This window comes from Geotrypetes seraphini, chromosome 17, assembly GCF_902459505.1.
Source record: "Geotrypetes seraphini chromosome 17, aGeoSer1.1, whole genome shotgun sequence".
Taxonomy (NCBI): domain Eukaryota; kingdom Metazoa; phylum Chordata; class Amphibia; order Gymnophiona; family Dermophiidae; genus Geotrypetes; species Geotrypetes seraphini.
This window is the reverse complement of record NC_047100.1, coordinates 5,865,050-5,885,156: the sequence shown is the minus strand read 5'-3', so window position 1 is coordinate 5,885,156 and position 20,107 is coordinate 5,865,050. Positions and strand designations below refer to the sequence as shown.

The 20,107-nt window shown below is 43.5% G+C and overlaps 1 protein-coding gene across 1 annotated transcript in view; it reads right to left on the bottom strand.

The window, feature by feature from the left end:
• The window catches only part of RAB7A (RAB7A, member RAS oncogene family), a 30,902-nt gene extending 11,058 nt beyond the window's left edge, over window positions 1-19,844 (bottom strand). The window contains exons 1-3 of the mRNA XM_033925982.1: window positions 19,672-19,844; window positions 7,890-7,951; window positions 4,777-4,903 (exon numbers count right to left, since the gene is read on the bottom strand). Coding sequence (XP_033781873.1) covers window positions 4,777-4,903; window positions 7,890-7,942 — 180 coding nt within the window. The 5' untranslated portion in view covers window positions 7,943-7,951; window positions 19,672-19,844. The remainder of the gene's footprint in view (window positions 1-4,776; window positions 4,904-7,889; window positions 7,952-19,671) is intronic.
• Window positions 19,845-20,107: the final 263 nt, after the last annotated feature.

Here is a 20,107-nt window from a genome sequence, read left to right as displayed (position 1 = left end):
ATTTTATCTTGGGGATCTTCAGTGGTATAGAACCAAAGCCAAATTTCTGCTGCTACCATAGGTTGTGCTATCCCATGAAGGAATTCTGCATGCAGGCCCCCATTGGGGGAGGGGGGATGGCTGCAGAGGCTGAAGGGTAGGGGGAGAGGTGCTGGAGGCTAGGGAGATAGGGGATGGAAGAAAGGGAGACTGGGGCAGGTGCTGGGCCCATGGGTGGGGGAGTTGGAAGTGGAGGGGAGAGGTGCTAGAATCGTGTGGTGGGGATGACTGGAGCTGGAGGAAAGGGAGGGAGATGTAGGACCTGCAGAGGAGAAAGAGGGGAAGGAAAAGATATGCTGAACCAAGGTGATGAAGGAAGTGGAAGTAAAATACTGAACACAATGAAGGGAGGAAAGAGGGTGAGACACTGGTGTAAGGGAGTAAGAGGGAAGAAGTTGGACATGGAAAGATATGAAAGTAGGGAAATTGGCATGGATGAGAGCATGGGGGGGAGGGAGTTTTGTTGATCCTTGTTCTGTAATTGTGATTTGTAAAAATAACAGTTGTACAGAATATTGTTTCTTTTTAAACTTTAATAAAATGATTTCAATATAGCTATTTGAGGCTCATGGGGAAGAGGCAGGGACAAATTTTGGCCCCAATGTCATTCTCTAAGAAGCACAAAGCAAAGCTCAAATTGCTGTCATTCTTCCATATATAAAAGCTTTTTCTTGCATATATTTTGAAAATATATACATCATATACATTGTTTTTATAAATTGTACTTTTTGGGACAGTTCACTCTTGGCATCATTGGTTTGTATGAGCGATAAGGAGGGACAAAATGACATGCCCAACTAGCACAATTCTCTGTCCATTACTGCAGAGCTACCCAAGTTACCCAGTTCCAGAAGGGAGATTTTTAGGCTAGACATGGATTTCTGACAAGTCTATCCTAATGTATTATGGTTCTTTAAGTGTTAATTTCAATGGGTAAAATCAGGGACTACTAACTGAGCAACTTGGTGGCTCTTCAGCTCTAACCATCAAGCTATTCATTTGAAGCATATATGCTTACTCCCCATGCACTATTACTGCCTCCACGCCTACAGCTAAGCTTTTTGTTATTCCCTACTAGTTGTGAAGAATTGAAATGTTCAGGGGGAGGGGAAAGAGGCCATGGACGTATGCAGGCCTAGGGCCCAATATAGTGTTTAACTGTAGGGCAGAGCCTTGAGTAACCTGGGCACCATCGATATTCAGCAAGGGCACCCAGATAACTATCCCGTTTAACTAAGACAACTGGGAAGCTATCAGCAGTAACTCCAAAAAAGCTGCCCAGAAATCTGGTGCCGATACCCAGATAAGTGCTGCCACTGAATATCCAGGCACAATTTTAAAAACGAAAAGAAAAATTTTTCTGTATTGCATCACTTTATTGCTTCATGAAAAGAAAAATGAACAGATGATTTCATAATACCAAAGAATGGCATGGATAGATGTGGAAGTGTACCTATTGTCCTGGGCAAGCTGCAACTCCAGTCACCTTATTGGGCAGAGTAGATGAACCATACAGATCTTTATATGCAATCATTTACTATGCTAATATTATTAATACTCCTTACCAAAGCACTGTTAGAACTTAGTTTGCCAGTGCACAGTTGAAGGTTAATTGAACTTAGCAAGTACAGAGTCCCTTGCAAAGCAAGTAATTATCAATTAAACCATCTTCCAGTATCAAATGGTCAAATATTCTACATAAAATTACCACATTTCAATAATGCTGCCACTGGAAGAGGCATGAACAGATTTAGTTGAAGCATCTAACAAGTTCAAGATCCTTAAAAGTACCAGTGTCCTCTAATGTGTTAAGACAAAAAGCAGAACTCTGCCACTGATTATATGTTACTTCACAGCAAATCACATTGCAGGGACAAACTAAAACCCAACATTAACATTCGAGTGCGACTCAAGTAGCCAGTAACAACATAGGAACATCCATGGGAGCCAGGAAAGAGAAATGCAGCCATCATCTGGGTTAGCCTTTCTATTCTGATCATGCACACAACAGTATAACAAAACTCAATACAGTATTGTTATTCTGTGTTCCAACACAAATGGGGAAAGCATAAGCAGTATGGCTTGTGGAATTTTTTCAGACCCCTAATTTATATATGTGTGAAAGTTTCCCCTCCAGAAAGTTAGGGAAAGTGCAAAGTCTAGTTTTGGGAGCAGTGGCAGCAGCTTACAAGCTAGTGTAGTGGATTTGCAAGCACATGTTTTGAATGCAGTGGCTTAATAGTTAAAAGCATTTGGCTGACAACCAAGGAAGTGGTCCTAGTAACTTTTATCCTCCGATGCCTTTGCTAAACAAAGAGATAAGGATGGACTTCCCTAAGGAAAGGAGATTTATAGGTAAAATGTCCAAGGTACAAATCTAGAAAACAGAAAATATTTAGCTTTCTTTGGTGCCCCCCCTCTCTCTCCACTTCCCTTCCATGCCCTTCGCGAGCGCAGTCCAGCAGCCCCCACCCTTCCGATCGCTGCGGTCCAGGCATCTCACTCCTCCCTTCCCCTCACCTTCGTGGCGATTCTTTTTTTCGTCTCCCAGATACCCGAGCTGGATTTCATCAGGTCGCACGCAGCTACCTGAAACTTCTCTGATGCAACTTCCTGTTTCCGCATTCAAGCGGCCGTGAGCAACTTGTTAAAAGCTAGCTCAGGCAGATGGGAGACAAAAGAAAAAAAAAAAATCACCATGAAGTTGAGGGGAAGGAGTGATGGAGATGCCCAGATGGTGGCGATCGTTTCAGAATTTTGAGTTCACACCTGGGGACGTTTACAACGAACTGGCAAGGCTAAAGGTAAACAAGGCCATGGGACCGGACAATTTACACCCAAGAGTGCTCAGAGAATTGAGAGACGTTCTGGCGGAACCGTTGGCAGTGCTCTTCAATCTCTCACTAAGTACGGGGAAAGTTCCGTTAGATTGGAAAACAGCCAACGTCGTTCCTCTACATAAAAAGGGTTGCAAGGCTGAGGCTGCAAACTATAGACCGGTAAGCCTCACCTCAATAGTGTGTAAACTCATGGAAACACTAATTAAGTATAAATTAGATACGATCCTGAACGAGGGAAATCTCCGGGATCCCAGCCAACATGGATTCACCAAGGGTAGGTCATGCCAGTCAAATCTAATCAACTTCTTTGACTGGGTAACAAGAAGACTGGACTCAGGAGAGTCCTTGGACGTCGTGTACCTGGACTTCAGCAAAGCGTTCGACAGCGTCCCACACCGCAGGCTGCTGAACAAGATGAAATCGATGGGATTAGGAGAGACTCTAACTGCATGGGTTAAAGATTGGCTTAATGGCAGACTTCAGAGGGTGGTAGTTAACGGTACCCTCTCTAAAATGTCGGAGGTGACTAGCGGAGTGCCACAGGGTTCGGTCCTGGGCCCACTCCTCTTCAACATATTCATTGGGGATCTGACTCAAGGGCTTCAAGGCAAAGTAACCTTATTCGCTGATGACGCCAAACTATGCAATATAGTAAACGGCCATAATCTACAAGATGCTATGGAGCAAGACCTGCGTACTTTAGAAAGTTGGTCCATGATGTGGCAGCTGGGCTTTAACGCCAAGAAATGTAAGGTCATGCATCTCGGTAACGGAAATCCTTGCAGAACTTACACCCTGAATGGAGAAACTTTAACCAGGACTACGGCAGAACGAGACTTAGGAGTAATCATCAGTGCTGACATGAAAGCAGCCACTCAAGTGGAGAAGGCTTCATCTAAAGCACGGCAGATGATAGGTTGTATCAAGAGAAGCTTCGTCAACAGGAAACCTGAAGTCATAATGCCATTGTACAGAGCCATGGTGAGACCTCATCTGGAGTACTGTGTGCAATTCTGGAGGCCATATTACCGTAAGGATGTGCTCAGAATTGAGTCGGTTCAGCGGATGGCCACCAGGATGGTCTCGGGGCTAAAGGGTCTCCCGTACGAGGAAAGACTGAGCAAATTGCAGCTCTACACTCTTGAAGAGCGTAGGGAGAGGGGAGACATGATTGAGACATTTAAGTACATCACGGGACGGGTCGAGGTGGAAGAGGATATCTTTCTTCTCAGGGGACCCTCGACCACAAGAGGACATCCGCTCAAACTCAGGGGAGGGAAGTTTCGTGGAGACGCAAGGAAGTACTTCTTCACGGAGAGAGTGATCGAGCATTGGAACAAGCTTCCAGTGCAGGTGGTCGAGGCACGCAGCATCCCAAACTTCAAGAACAAATGGGATACCCATGTGGGATCCCTACGAGGTCATGCCAAGGGATAGGGTCACTAGGACTTGAATGAGCGGGTCAGTAGAGTGACAGTATAATTACAATTATACTTAAGGGGTCAGAAGACTTAAGAGGGTGGGTAAATAGTGTGGGCAGACTTGATGGGCTATATGGCCCTTATCTGCCGTCATCTTTCTATGTTTCTATGTGAGGGAGGGGTCTGCTGGACCACACGCGTTCCCTCCCTTAACTGCGGAGACAAGGCCATTCACCGCTCCATAGGGCAGTGAATGGCCTTGTCCCCATACCCATGGTGACTACTTTTTTCTCCCACCATTTCGGCAGGTTAAACACGGCTAGCTACGGGTAAGAGCCACCGTGTCATTCTCTACTTTACACCTCTAGAGTCTCTCTAACAGAAGCTCTCATCTGTGATGTCTTCCACGGACCTGTGCAAGACTACACACTTTACCCACAATCCATAGCTTTCCATTACAGTATGGCAAATGTTACCTGCATTGTGACCAGCCTGTCATCCACCATCACTTCCTTTGTTAGGAAATCAGCTCCTATTGTTGCTTTGTATTGATTACTGAATTTCTTGTTCACATACTGATTCATAAGTGAAGTTTTTCCTACCCTGTAAGAAACCAGAGGAACAGGCAAATCAGAATTTTCAATTGCCTCAATTTTTTTATCATTGATTTGATACGAAGGCAGCATTACCTGTTTTACAACTGGAAGTTGAAATTTGTCCTTACCTGCTATTTCCGCTTTGATTTCTGCTACACCAGTCCAGACCAACAGGTTATGGTATCCTACCAACAGATGGAGGCAGACCTGGACTTTCCAATCACATCAATAGTATAAGGAGTGGTGCAGCCTGGGGCAAACTTTCTTAAAAAAATAAAAAGGAAAAATTCTACAACTATAGCATCCCTGAAGGGACACTTCTGTAAGGCAAGAACAGCTTAAAGGCAGATAGAGACAAATAGATTGAGACTTGGACTGGTCTAGCAGGAATTGGTGAAAGGACATGAATAAGCAAGGACAAATACCTAAGTGGCATAAATGCCCCAGATGTAAGTCTTTCAACTGAAAGGAAGCTGTGGAATGAGGAACACAGGATGAAGATCAAAGAGTAGCAAATTTGTGGAACAGCCTCTCAGTGGAGGTAGAAATGAAAATTCTAAATTCAAGAAAGCTTGGACAAGTACATAGGATCTCTTAAGGGAGAGGAAAGAATAGTAGATGGCCTGCCCCCCCCCCCCCCCCCCCAGGCCTTGGCTTTCAGGGAGACACCTGAAAGGCCCAAAGGCCACAATTTTAACCTCCTCCACAGCCCTTTCAACTGTTTGATGGATCTGTATGTGGGGTCCCAGGTTGGCTCCAAATTGTGTACCTCCACCTCAAAAAAATCCCACAGGGTAATGAAGACAGCCACGCAGCCTCCAACCCTCTGAAGCTTACTGCAGTAAGCTTGACTCTGGTGATATGGTAACAAAATGGCCACCACTCCTGCTAAAATCAGCTCATCCAAAGGAGCTGTGGGACTTCTAGCACTACCACCACTGCAGAGAATATTAAAGTGAGCCCTGGAGCCCTATTCCATCAATCTGCTTGATTACAGACAAGAAACAAAATCCCTATCAAATACCCTCAATTAAACACTTACTCTGTCAGCATTGCCCACTTGCTTGAAGATTTAGACACCTTGTTTCTAAATTTATATTGTTCTGAAGTCTGGAAGGGGGGAGGTCCTAAGAAAGAAACTGCTCTACTGTCAGGTTACGTTGGTAGATGTAAGTGAGTGAGTGAGAGAAACAATGAGAGACAAAGAAAACGAGAGACAGAAAGGGTGGTAGATGCGTGGAACAGTCTCCCAGAAGAAGTGGTGGAGACAAAGTGTCTGTATTCAAGAAAGCCTGGGATAGGCACTTGGGATCTTAGAGAAAGGAGGAGATGAATAGGCAGACTGGATGAGCCATCTGGCCTTTATCTGCCATCATGTTTCTATAAGAGACTACACTTCTCCCTCCATATTCGCTGTGATAGGTAATTAACAGAACCGCAAATACTGAAAAACCGCAAATTACTTTTTTATATGTTATTTGCTGTTTTCTATTAAAAATATTATGAATATGGTGGGAGACCTGGCCTGTTTCTGAAGGAGAGGCAAAACACGGTGAACAAAGTGCTGGGAATCAGCGATTTCTCTATGCAAGCTGATGTAATTTGGGGGCGGGAGGAGCCAGCAAGCTAAAAACCGTGAATAATCTAAATCATGAATGCTGAGGGAGAAGTGTACATCTATTTGCCATGCTATGTTTTGACATACCATGTTTTTTCATATTGTTTTACCATGCTTTGTTAACTATGTTTTGCCATCTTTATCAGACAATGTTGTCATGTTTTGCCATCACTTTCTATAAATATTTATTATGTACGTAAACTTGTAACCCGTTCCGAGTTCTTCTGGGCGAACGGAATATAAAACTAAAAAGGTTTTCCAGGCAGCGATAAAAGTTTATCCATCCTGTTATGCAAGACTGCTCAATTATAAACTTGACAGAACTGATCTCTGAATCCTCCAATATAACTGACTAGTCTTACCAACACCTTGGTATGCATATTTAGAATCCACACAACACTGCTCTTTCACAGCTCCAGCTTTGTGGAATTCACTACCCTTAGCCATTCGCACGAATCCTTGCTGAAAATCTTAGTAAAAACATGGCTATCGGGGCAAGCTTTGGATGGTTCCTCAGGATCTGACTGCTACCAATTCCATAATCTCTATTTCCCGTTCCTTGCCCCCATCATTGTCTATATCGTCATGCGTGTAGACTTAGTATGGTTGATACCATCGTTATCTACATTTGTAGCTCTTTCTTGTATTTAAACTGTAGATTGTGCTTCGCCTTGCTCTGCTATTGTAGTTAAAGGCGGTATAGTAAATTCAAAATAAAATAACCTTATGTTTACTGAAGACCGTTCATTACACAATATCAAAGGCAAACAGATCAAAGAAGTTTTAGCACAGTATACAGGCTTTTGTGGGTTTAAAAACAAATCAAATGCCAATCAGACAATAACAGCAGAATGTGTTCTTTAGTCGTCAACCTTGTTAACATTTGGGTATTTTTCTGGTATTCTTCTCCCAATCAGAAAATGGTCTCTTAGAAGGCTGGTAGTCTAGTGATTAGAAGGGAAGCCTGGGTACAAATCCTGTTTCTCCCATTGATGCTCTTTGTGACCTAGGGCAATTCAAAATCGCTACCATAGATACAACAGATTGCAAGACTTGTGGCTGGTACTGTACATGAATTTTATTTTTAAATTGACTTGAGCATGAGTTTGCCAATCAAGTAATTCTCTGTTTGGATTTTGATTCGATTTTCAAACAGCATCTTAGTTGTGTTTTGGGACAGGGTGGGAAGAGAAAGGGAAGAGAATAGACTAAATCAAGGTTTTAGATCTTATTTCAGAGAATAGCGGGCTCTGTAACCGAGTTTCAAGTCTACAAAATATTACTGAGAAAAAATGTTCACGGAGGTCTGAAGTTTTAATTTAGGACTTGTATGAAAGGTATCTACACTGTGAGCTGCAGGCATTTTACCACTTACCCTGAATCTCCTAGGATGATGACTTTAAGCAGTACTTTCTTCCTGGATGTCATCTTTCACAACTATAAAAGGAGAAGAGGAAAAAAGTGTTATTTGAATGTGTACTTAAGATACCGACTGTACTGGTTGTCAAATAGCCTCAGACTAATCTGATCTAACTGTTCATTCAGAAGAGAATCACTGCCAGCTATAATGTCACAGAATAAAGTCCTCCTATAAGCAGCTCAAGATACTATTGAAGAACATAAGCTAATCTGAAAAGTTACGAAAATGAAAGCTTTGCCCAGTTGCAAGTATGTACCATAAGATCTATGAGTCGCACTATGCCTAAATAGGTTCAAGGTGACTTACAGTATAATTTAAAGAGATACAATTTACTATAGTACAAGGATGACCGGGATTATAATAAAAATAGGGCATCAGAATGGCTTGTATAGTAGATATCTATCCATAGATCCAGAACAACTATTGCTTATCTTCCCATCTTCTATATGATTTTAATTGTGAACCGCTCAGATGGTACCGTTGATGGGCAGTATGTCAAAACGAGAAATAAATTTAGAATTTGGAAATTCAGAATGGTGAAAGTATAAATGCACCTCCTAGTTTCATTTGCTACACAATACGACAGGAAGAAAAGTCTAAAAAGCCTTGAAGTATTAGTCTTAAAGATGTGATGCAAACAACTCAACTTATGGAGGTGTAAAAAACTATTGTAAAGGAACCCGCCTCTTTCTTCCTCCCCCCTCTCCCCCCCATTTAAATGATACAATGCTCTCTAGATTCATGTTGACTATGTATACCAATTCTACATTTTTCTTCAGGCTTCAAGATTCAGGAATTACATTTGGAACAAGAATCAAGAGTAGCTGCATATCTAGGTCCTGTTTTATAAAATATAGTGCTCATCTGCATTTAAAATAAAATATATTTCTTTTCAATCAGACACACCGTTCTGAACAAGTGGGTATTACCCCCTACCAGCAGATGGAGGTAGAGAAAAACTCATCAGTATAACCTGCTGGTGCTCAGTGGAAAACTCCAGTATGTATCTGTCAAAGCAGGCCCTTGCAGAAATCCATCTAAGTTCTGGAAGGAGATTTAGGAGGACCTCAACCATCGCTCAAGGAGAAATATCCTGGGCCTTCCTAAAAAAAGGCAGAAGGGGCAACATAATTCAGTCCTTTGAAAATCCAGTATCTCCTCGTTGGCTAGAATTTTAACATGCTCACTGAGGTGAACCTCTGTGATAATCTAGATCACCACTGAAATCGGAAAGTAACACGATCTTCATAAGAAAACAATCCAACACTCAGCACAGATTCTGCTGCATAGCAAAAGTAGAGCAAGAAAGAATAATCCTGGTAAGGGATACATTACCCTGTACCAAACCGACTATTCTTTGCAGTCCTCACCTTCCCATAACAGCCGCCTCTACATCTCCATATTTCCAGAATCTCCAATATCTCTATTCTGAAGGCAATGGCCATCTGCACTGATACAGCTCATTCAAACAATAAAATTAAGGGGGGGGAGGCAACCAACTACACAATGGGATACATCTAATTAAAAAAAAAGAGAAGCAGGAAACCAAATATTGCAGAACACTGTCAGTTCAAATAATTTCACATAATGTGGCAAGACAAAACTGGTTGTGGTTAAATGCTAGCACACAACGGTCTCTAGACTAGACATCACTTTGCCCTGTTCAGAGAAATAGATTCCGAGGCCCTAAGGTTTTCATAATAAGAACAAAAAAAACCATCCATACTGGCTCTGACCAATGGTCCATCTAGCCCAGTTTCCTGTTTCCAACAGTGGCCAATCCAGGTCACAAATTCCTGGCAGAAACCCAAATAGTAGCAACAATCCATGCTACCAATCCCAGGGCAAGTAGTAATTTCCTCCAAGTCTCTCTCAATAACAAACGATGGACTTTTCCTCCAGGAACTTGTCCAAACTTTTTAAACCCAGTTACGCTAACCACTGCTACCACATCCTCCGGCAACAAGTTCCAGATCTTAACTATTAATTGAGTGAAAAAATATTTCCTATTTGTTTTAGAAGTATGCAACTTCAAGTGTTCTCTATTCTTTGTACTTTTTGAAAGAGGAGTGGAAAAATGATTCACTTTACCTATTTTACAACACTCAGGATTTTGTAGACCTCAATCTCCCCTCAGCCATTTTTTCCAAACTGAAGAGCCCTAACTTCTTTAACCTTTCCTCTTATGAGAGGCGTTCCATCCCCTTTATCATTTTGGTTGCTCCCTTTTGATTCTTTTCTAATTCTTCTATATCCGAGATTAGTCGACAAGAATTGAACACAATACTCAAGGTGAGCGATAGTAGCATAGTATTCTTGGCCTTATTTGCCATCTTTTTCCTAATTCTTACCATCCTGTTTGCTTTCTCGGCTTCCACTGCATACTAGACAGAAGATTTCAGTGTATTGTCTGCATTGTGCATCATTTTGCATTTGTCCACATTCAATTTCATCTGCCATCTGGATACTCAGTCTTCCAATTTTCTAAGGTCTTTCTGCAGATTTTCCACAGTCCACATGTATGTTGACTTCATAGTTTTCTGCCATCTGCAGATTTAATCAGCTCACTTATCATTCAATGTCCAAATCATAAGTGTTAAATAGTACTGGTTTCAGTACAGATCCCTGTGGTACTCCACTATTCACCCTCTTCTTCAAAAGCTTTCTGAAAATCTAGATAAACTAGAAGAAGTCCCCAGGTTAAGAACGAGTTAGGTTTTAAAGCATTAACTCCAAAAGAGGATGTGAGAGACAACTTCACAGGAAGAATGAAAATATCCACTGTAATTCATTACACTTAAGAAAGCATCTTAGTTATCACAAATTAAAAGCAGAGAGACCATATGTCCTAATGGTACAATTTCAGAAAAGAATCATACTGTATTTGGTTTTGCCCAAAATGTTCTGAAAGAGAACTGAATATCAGTAAACTTTGACTTTTAAAAATCAGCGGACCTATATTCCCATATTTTGTAACAGTTTAATATTTAATATTCATTTCATGTTTTCTGGTACTGGATGTTGCCATGTTTTCCAACCCAACTGACCCAAGAGCTCTTATAAATCAAATTCAAGATAAAATGTAAAGATGCATGAAAATGGACATGGAATATACTAGCACACCATGGATCCAAATCCATAACAGCTTAAACAACCAACTCAGATTTAAACCCCAGTCTTATAATAAACTAAGGTTGAAAAGGTATGAACATGTACCAGTTATGGTTATAACACATTTACTTGCACAATAAATTGGCAAAAGGTAGCCAACCAAAGGCTAATGAAGGACAAGCCTATACAATACGCAAGGCTTTAAATGCATTGTGATTCTCACGTGTCAAATGTTCTAACTAGACTATGTTTGATTTTTATTGCTCCAGATGGGTTTGACTTAGGCCCAGATTCACTAACCTTCCCGATTGGGCCCGATCCGGGCAGGTCCAACAAATTCAGGAAAGAAACGTATGTAGATGGGGTGATCGCCCCCATCTGCTTGCAAGGATCACTGTTGTACGATCCACGCGCATGCACAGACCATCTGTAGATGGTCTGTGCATGCCCCTGAGCTGCAATCTTTTTTTTTTTTTTTTTTCTTCTTCTGGACCTCTGGGACAGCTTTTTTATTTTTCTGTTGCCTGTGGAATTCGTCACTTTGGCTTATTAAATAGGGTAAAGCCCCTGCCACAATTTAACCTTTAACAATTTATAAAACAGGAAACGGACAACTAAGAAAACCAGTCATACAAGAGAATTAAATGTACTGTATGTGCTAGGTTCTCTGCAACCTCTGGCCACCCATATTGTTCAATAGGAACATCAAAAGCCTCTATAAAAAAAGGGTAAGCTTTTAGCAGAGTTTTAAATTTTGGATATGGAAGTTCAGAATATAAATATGGAGGGAGGCCATTCCAAAGGGAGGATGCCAAAAGTAGTAAGCCACAGAACAATGAGCAAGTCTGGGAGAGGGATAAACCGATCTATGCGAGTCCATCCAGAGACCGAAGAGAACAGGAGAAATTGTGAATGAGGCTAGATAAGCTGGTACATCTACATATAGAGTCTTAAAGTCATTTTACTGGTAACCAGTGCAACCAGATCAACAAAGGAGAAATGTGATCATAGGGCTTGCCTTACATAGGAATCAAGCTACAGAATTTTGTAACCGGCATAGTAAGATAAGCCAGTTAAGATAAGCCAGCTAAGAAGCCAACTCAGGGAGGCGGGTGGGTTGTGAGAATACCTGCCTGCTGTCCCTGGATTACACCTGTTACGGTAAGTAACTGTGCTTTATCCCAAGACAAGCAGGCAGCATATTCTCACGTATGGGTGACCTCCAAGCTAACAGTAATGGGATGGTGGGAGAGTTGGCCTTAAGAAAATAAATTTTGGAATACAAATTGGCCAAAGTGCCCATCCCGTCTGGAAAAAAGACTCCAGACAACAGAAAGAAGTGAAGGTTTGAACTGAGAACCAGATGGCAGTTGTTCAGAGTTCTTCAATAGAAGCAGATCTGAGGAAAGCTACAGAAGCTGCCATAGTTCTAATTTGAGGACTGCGACACGAGTCTTCAGCGACAGTCCATTCTGAGCATAGCAGAACGAGATGTAGGCTGGCCAGCCAGTGGGAAATCGTTTTGTTAGAAATAGGATGCCCCATCTGATTAGAATGAAAAGAGATGAACAGTTGGGGAAATATTCGATGATACATTGACCTCAACTGTCCATGTAACACCATTGGCAAGGCTGCATCTTCGCCCTCCTCAGTAGACCCTTGTTTCTCAGTGGTCGCAAGTGATGGTCGTCTCTCACATTTTTGTGTGACATCATCCCTGTGACATCATCCACTAGGGAGCAGAAATTTCACATCAATTTCTTGAAACTCAGAGCAATGTTTTATGCCCTCATGGCCTTCCATCATCTACTCTGCCCTTAAGTCCTCCTCCTTCACACGGATAATTATGTAGCTATGTACTACATAAATAAGCAAGGAGGCACAGGCTCTCTCTCCTGTTGTGTCAGTAGGCTCCCTCCCCCCCAAAAAAAACAACACATTTCTGGACTTGGGAGAACTCTGTGTCAAGATTGCCGCCGCTGGAGAAGGGGTGCTGCATCTATCCAGCATTGGGAGCTTCTTTTTAAGGCCTGCCAACTTTCTTTGTAAATGGCTTCTGTGGCGAATTGCTTCCCTCCCCCTTGCAGTACTGAGACAGGGCCCTGGAGGGAGGAAGAGAGCGGCAAATTTTCTGGTCTGGCAGCCTTCTTTGAAGTTCTGACGTGAAGAAGAGCTGTGGGGGAAGCGCCATCCATTGCAGTAATTGAAATGAAAGAATGGCGTCTTTGCAGTCCTAATGCCTGCAGCTAATACCGCCTCCAATGAGGAGAAAGGTACTTATCTTTTCCTCTTTGTGCTTTGCCGATGTATGTTTACCTTTCCCTTTTATTTTTTTTTGTTTGGAGAATTAAAAAGAAAGGGCTTTATCTTGTCTTTTCCCTATTCTTTTTTGAGGAAGAGATGGAGAGCTGCAACTTTTCAGGAGCGGCTGAAGAAAAAACTGACAGGGTGAAGGGAAGGGCTCTAGGAGTAGGGTCCCCCTTGCACATGCCCAGTAAGCTCAAAGCTTACCATTAGCTAGGGGAGAGCACCAGCACTCAGGCTCAGTCAGAGCACTTTCAAGTGTGCCAGCATATCCCCTGCTTGGGCTAAGTGTGATTCTCTAATGGGCGCCTAAGTTTCATAGAATCGGTGCCTGTATTTGTGTCTAACTTTAAGCGGACTTTACAGAATCAGAGCCATTGTGGCTTCAAATTTAGGAGTACACCTGGTTCAAATGATACAGCAGCAAGTCCAGAACAAGAACTAAACTAGCCTTCTGGTCATACAATACACAAGCTACAAGGAAGGAATCAAGGCTACAGGAAAAAAGTAATCTTAAAAAAAACTTTCACAGCTTTCCTAAGAAATTACTTTGAAAATTAAGCCATGTGCCTTTTTCCACCAAATCTTCACTTAAAAATCTTAACTCATGGATAACAAGTCATGTGTTTAATCAGATGCTGAAGTCACAAGAGAGAAACAGTGTGCTCATTCTTCAGTGACTAGACATGTAACGGGTTGATAACCCCCCCCCCACCCCCGCCACTCACTCACTATTGGAAAAAACTGTATTAACAAAAGGGCTAGATTTACTTTAAAAAGAGCTACCACATTAAATATATATTTACCATAAATGGGATCTATTTATTAATAGCATGCACTAATATGATACACTACTTTGCTTAGTAGATCAAAATGCCTCATACAGCTTTAAACAGTCACTGACCAACAGTGAATAATTCTTATAAGTGTTACTGAGGACACTTTTTTTTAAATGTTTAATGTTCTTTAATGTTTATATAGACTGTACTGTACAGCAGTGTTCTTCAACCTATTGACACCTATGGACCGATGGAAATAAAATCATTATTTTGTGGACCGGCAGTTGAAGAACACTGGGCTAAGTCGTGCCCATCTCCGCCCCGGACCCCGCCCCCATAATAGTACTAATTGTAGCACCATTTTTTCCATTCATTTTTCATGTATACACACAATATAATCGTATTAACAACACATAATGGTTAACCACAAAATTAAAATACACAAAGCACACTGTATGCTTTTCAACATTCATTCCTACCAGAAAACAGATAACCCCATGCAAACGCAGGACCAAAACCTAAAAGTACTAATATTTACAAACAAACCCTAAGATGCAAGACTCTGCAAGCAGTACAACCCCAAAAGAAAAGAAACAAATGCATTTCTTCCTGAACAGACAAATCAATCACTAAATAAAAAAATAAAAGCATTCCCCCTACCGTTGTCTCTCTCCCTCCATGCTGTGCCTTGCTTTCTGGCCTGCCCCCTGGTGTTATCTTCGTGCCGGTCCATGGTGCAATCAACATGGCGTCTCCGGGCCAGCTCCCTGAGTGCTGCAGTGCACAAAGCTGTGGGCAGCGCATCCCGCGCCTCATCTGGAAGCCTTCCTTCTGACATTGTGATGTCAGAGAGAAGGCTTCTGGTTCAAGCGCAGGGCGCGCGTAGGACCCTTTTCCCACAGCTTTGTGCACTGCAGCACTCAGGGAGCTGGCCCGAAGACGCAGCGTTGATTGCACCATGGACCTGAAGAACACTGCTGTACAGGATCCAAGTTACATACAAATTCAACTTAAGAATGGTTTAAAAAAACAGAACTCGTTCTTAACCCGGGGACTGCCTGTATACACAGGAGACCATACTTTAGTTGTTGATTCCCATTAACCGTGAATCTGCAGAAAGGTGTCGCTAAGACTTTAACTCCTCCACTTCTGCAGTGGAGAACAGCTCCCTCTTCAGTTGGTACCAAAGCAATTCAATTCCACTGAAGCAGAAGCTTGCATACATCCAACAGTGGTTGTTGGGTGTTTGTTAATGCCAATGTCCATACATTTGATGGAGCTCAAAACATGACATCAGAGAGGGAATCTGTTTTTTGTGATGAACCCTCAAAAGAATGGGTGCAGTCACCAGAAGTCTGCTCCAGAGCCCCATTTGAACAGGATTCGCTGCACATCTGGAAGCCTCCTTGGTTTGTTTGGACAGTGAGTTGCTCCACAGCAATAGAGGGAGGGGCTGACATGAAAAACTGAAAAGAAAAAAAAATCTAATCTAATTTGTAATCTTATATACCAAATAATCTCCTAAAAATAGGATCTCGATTTGGTTTCATAATTAGATCACAAAGATCCATTAACAGTCATTGGCGTCATTGCCTAAAAAGCGATGAAACAGTAATTTTTAAGGTTTTTGGGAAAGATCTGACGAGATAAACATGATTAAATTGAGAAGGTAGTCCATTCCATATCGCAGATAGTAAGTATGGAAAGGAGTGTGAAATTTTATTAATGAACTCGATTCCTCTCAATGATGGAAGAGAGCTTATTTACTAATAAACCCTTCCTGAATCACCCATGAAGACACACAAATAACACTACACAACACCTCTCTGAAACCGGAATCAGAACTGAAAATCCTAGAAATTATATTAGGCTGGGAAGCACAAAATACTAACATTAACCAAGAAAATATTCACAACACTGAGAACACAGACAAATTCAGCAATGTTTTGACAAAGAAAAATTTTCAGAGCTTTGTTCAGTCACTGGTACTATCCCAACGACAAACTACAAACCATTCAAAATGTAGCAGCCAGACATTTTCTCAGCAAATAAATATGACAGAAGTGACACCCCAATACCTCAAACTACACTGGCTCCGAGAGGGAGAATTAGAAGGGCTTGAGCATGCGCAGATGCATGCTCAAAGCTGGCAGAGACAAGGAAGAAGATCTTCAAGCGGCACTGGCATTTGTGGGCTGCGTGCCGGTGCCAAAGGGGGGGGTGAGATAAAGTTGGTCGGGCGGGGGGTTCCTGTTCTCGCGGGGGAGGGGGTTGCCGATTCGAGCGGGGGAGGCCTTTGTGAGCGGGGTGAGCGATGCCGGTTATCGGGGGGTGCTCGTAAATCAAGTCAACACTCAGTTTGCGAGACACATTTTGCTCGTCTTGCAAACCGAGTTACTCGCAAACCGAGGTTTGACTGTATATATATATATATATATATATATATATATATATATATATATATATGCAAGCTATATATATACTGTATATATAAACACACACAAGCTGAAAAAGGCATGAACCAAATCCAAATACATACATGAGGGAAGATTAAAATAGAACAAAAAGTTCATATCACTAAGGATTATTTGGCCTTTGATGAGCGGGTTTGTCTTTAACATGAGGATTTTCATCTTTCTGTAACTTTAGCTATTTTATTTTAGTATTTATAAACTACTTCTAATTTGTATTACTGCTAAAAAGGTTGGCCTTAGTATTTTTTAATTTAATAGAATGTTTCTGTATAGCAGGGATCTCAAAGTCCCTCCTTGAGGGCCGCAATCCAGTCGGGGTTTCAGGATTTCCCCAATGAATATGCATTGAAAGCAGTGCATGCACATAGATCTCATGCATATTCATTGGGGAAATCCTGAAAACCCGACTGGATTGCAGCCCTCAAGCAGGGACTTTGAGACTCCTGCTGTATAGTGTATTAGCTAGTTTTATGCAATGCTATGTTTCTGCCTTTAGTAAGTGGTGTGCTGAATCACCTTAAAAACAGTAGCTGTGATAAATTTAAACAGATTGTTCTATTTAAAACTGAACATGGCCAGGTCTGAGCTTATCTGTCCACCTAAACCCTCCTCTTCCCTCATTCTCTCTCTATTTCTATGGATAACACTTATCCTCCCTGTCTTGTCAGCTTGTCAGGGTTATCTTCAACTCCTCTCTCTCCTCTGCACAAATCCAAAAGACCACTAAAAACACCTGCTGGTTTAATGGGCTGGGTCAGCTCAGTGACCTCCCCCAACCTTATCATATAAGGAGTTTTTCACCTTATATGGTATTTAGACCTCTCCCAGTACATCCCAGGATGTACCGGGCAGGGCCACAGGCCCTGATGTAGGAAGGAGCGGGCATCCCTCCTGATCTTCAACAAAAAGGTATGGGGATCAAGGTCCATACAACCTGGTAGAGGGAGCAACATTGAGGGGGGGGGGGAGTATCTGACCTGATCCAGTCCACTAGACCACCATGTGTGTTTTGGGGAGGTGAGGCATTTGTGATCTTTTTTGGGTGAGATGCTCTGTAGGTACATGTTGGGGAGGTCTGTGCTAAGCTTTCACTTTTTATTATGCTGTCAGTGCCTCAGCCATCAGTGCTTGGGCACTGACAGGAAAGTAAGGCTATGGCAGCTCAGACCCTGCTGGAAAAGTTTGCCTGTAAAAAGTGGGCATTCTGCTTTGAGCATTACATGGGTATAACTAGATGTATACTATACAAGGCAAAATGTTTAAGTAAAAGATCACTTACAGGTGGTCATTGACCTGGGGGGCCACCGCGGGAGCAGACTGCTGCGCACGATGGACCTATAGTCCGACTCGGCAGAGACGATGCTTATGTTCTTATTATGAAATAACTTACAAAATAGGTTTAAATAGCATTAAAAGATTAGTAAATTATAGTGAAAAAAAACATACTCAAAAAGGAGCATCTAATGCAGGGGTGGGCAACTCTGGTCTTTGAGGGCCGGAATCCAGTCAGGTTTTCAGGATTTTTCCCCAATGAATATGCATGAGATCTATTTGCATTCACTATTTTCAATACATATCCATTGGGGAAAATCCTGAAAACCCGACTGGATTCTGGCCCTCAAGGACCGGAATTGCCCACCCTTGATCTAACAGCCTATCCAGCCAGTCAAATCCCCCCCTCACTGATTTAACGACTAATCCAGCCAGTCAAATCCCCACCTCACAGCTGATCCAGCCAGTCAAATCCCCTCCCCCACTGATCCAGCCAGTCAAATCCCCTCCCCCCCCACCCCACTGATCTAATGGCTGATCCAGCCAGTCAAATCCCTCCCCCCACCCCACTGATCTAATGGCTGATCCAGCCAGTCAAATCCCTCCCCCCACCCCACTGATCTAATGGCTGACCCAGCCAGTCAAATTCCCCCCCCCCCCACTGATCTAATGGCTGATCCAGCCAGTCAAATTCCCCCCCCGCTGATCTAATGGCTGATCCAGCCAGTCAAATCCCCCCTCGCTGATCTAATGGCTGATCCAGCCAGTCAAATCCCCCCCTCACTGATTTAACGACTAATCCAGCCAGTCAAATCCCCCCCTCACAGCTGATCCAGCCAGTCAAATCCCCCCTTCACAGCTGATCCAGCCAGTCAAATCCCCTCCCCCGCTGATCCAGCCAGTCAAATCCCCTCCCCCCACCCCACTGATCTAATGGCTGATCCAGCCAGTCAAATCCCTCCCCCCACCCCACTGATCTAATGGCTGATCCAGCCAGTCAAATCCCTCCCCCACCCCACTGATCTAATGGCTGATCCAGTCAGTCAAATTCCCCCCCCCTGATCTAATGGCTGATCCAGCCAGTCAAATTCCCCCCCCCACTGATCTAATGGCTGATCCAGCCAGTCAAATCCCCCCTCGCTGATCTAATGGCTGATCCAGCCAGTCAAATCCCCCCCTCACTGATTTAACGACTAATCCAGCCAGTCAAATCCCCCCCTCACAGCTGATCCAGCCAGTCAAATCCCCCCTTCACAGCTGATCCAGCCAGTCAAATCCCCTCCCCCGCTGATCCAGCCAGTCAAATCCCCTCCCCCCACCCCACTGATCTAATGGCTGATCCAGCCAGTCAAATCCCTCCCCCCACCCCACTGATCTAATGGCTGATCCAGCCAGTCAAATTCCCCCCACTGATCTAATGGCTGATCCAGCCAGTCAAATTCCCCCCCCCACTGATCTAATGGCTGATCCAGCCAGTCAAATCCCCCCCCGCCCAACAATCAGAGCCACAGTTTTGACTAAGTCATACTGTATAGAGTCGTAGCCCGCAATAAAGAGAAGAAAAGAGGAGCCGCTGCTCCTTCAAATAGAGAAAGCAGCCGAGTGAAACCCGGATTTGTTCTCCTGTAAATAAACCCCGTCAACTGCGGCCTTCCCCCATCTCAGCGCAGGCCGCAGGGGGGTCAAAGGGCCGCAACGCGCTCGCGCTCCACGTAGGCCGCTGCCCTGTTGCCCCGCGACGCCGGCGGCAGCGCGCGCCCGAGCCGTTAGCCCGCCCCGAGGGGCCCGAGGACTCACCCGAGGCAACGGCTCCACGCGACGCCCGCTCGCTCCTTCGCCTAGCCGCCTCACGGCCACCTGCAGCTGCCGCCCGTGGCTCCGCTTCTCGCTTTATGGACCGACGCTCGGCTTCCACTTCCTCTACAGGGAACCCTGCGCTCTCGCCGACGGAAGTGGCCGTCACGAGACCCTGACGTCATCGCACGCCTGGCCTAGCGCCTCCGGGCGTCTTGACGTCACCCCTCCGTCCGTCGGCCGCCATCTTTGGCTTTCTGGGCGTCGTTCGCTTCGCTGCTGAAGATTTTGCCCTCAAGAGCAGTCATTGTCCGTTTGATGGCTTGATTTTGTCCTAACATAAGTTGGAACCAGGCACTCAGAAAATAAAGCTAGTTCAGGTTTATTTTCTCCATCAAAATACAAAGACTAAAAAAAATATTTCAAATTGCAATTCAAA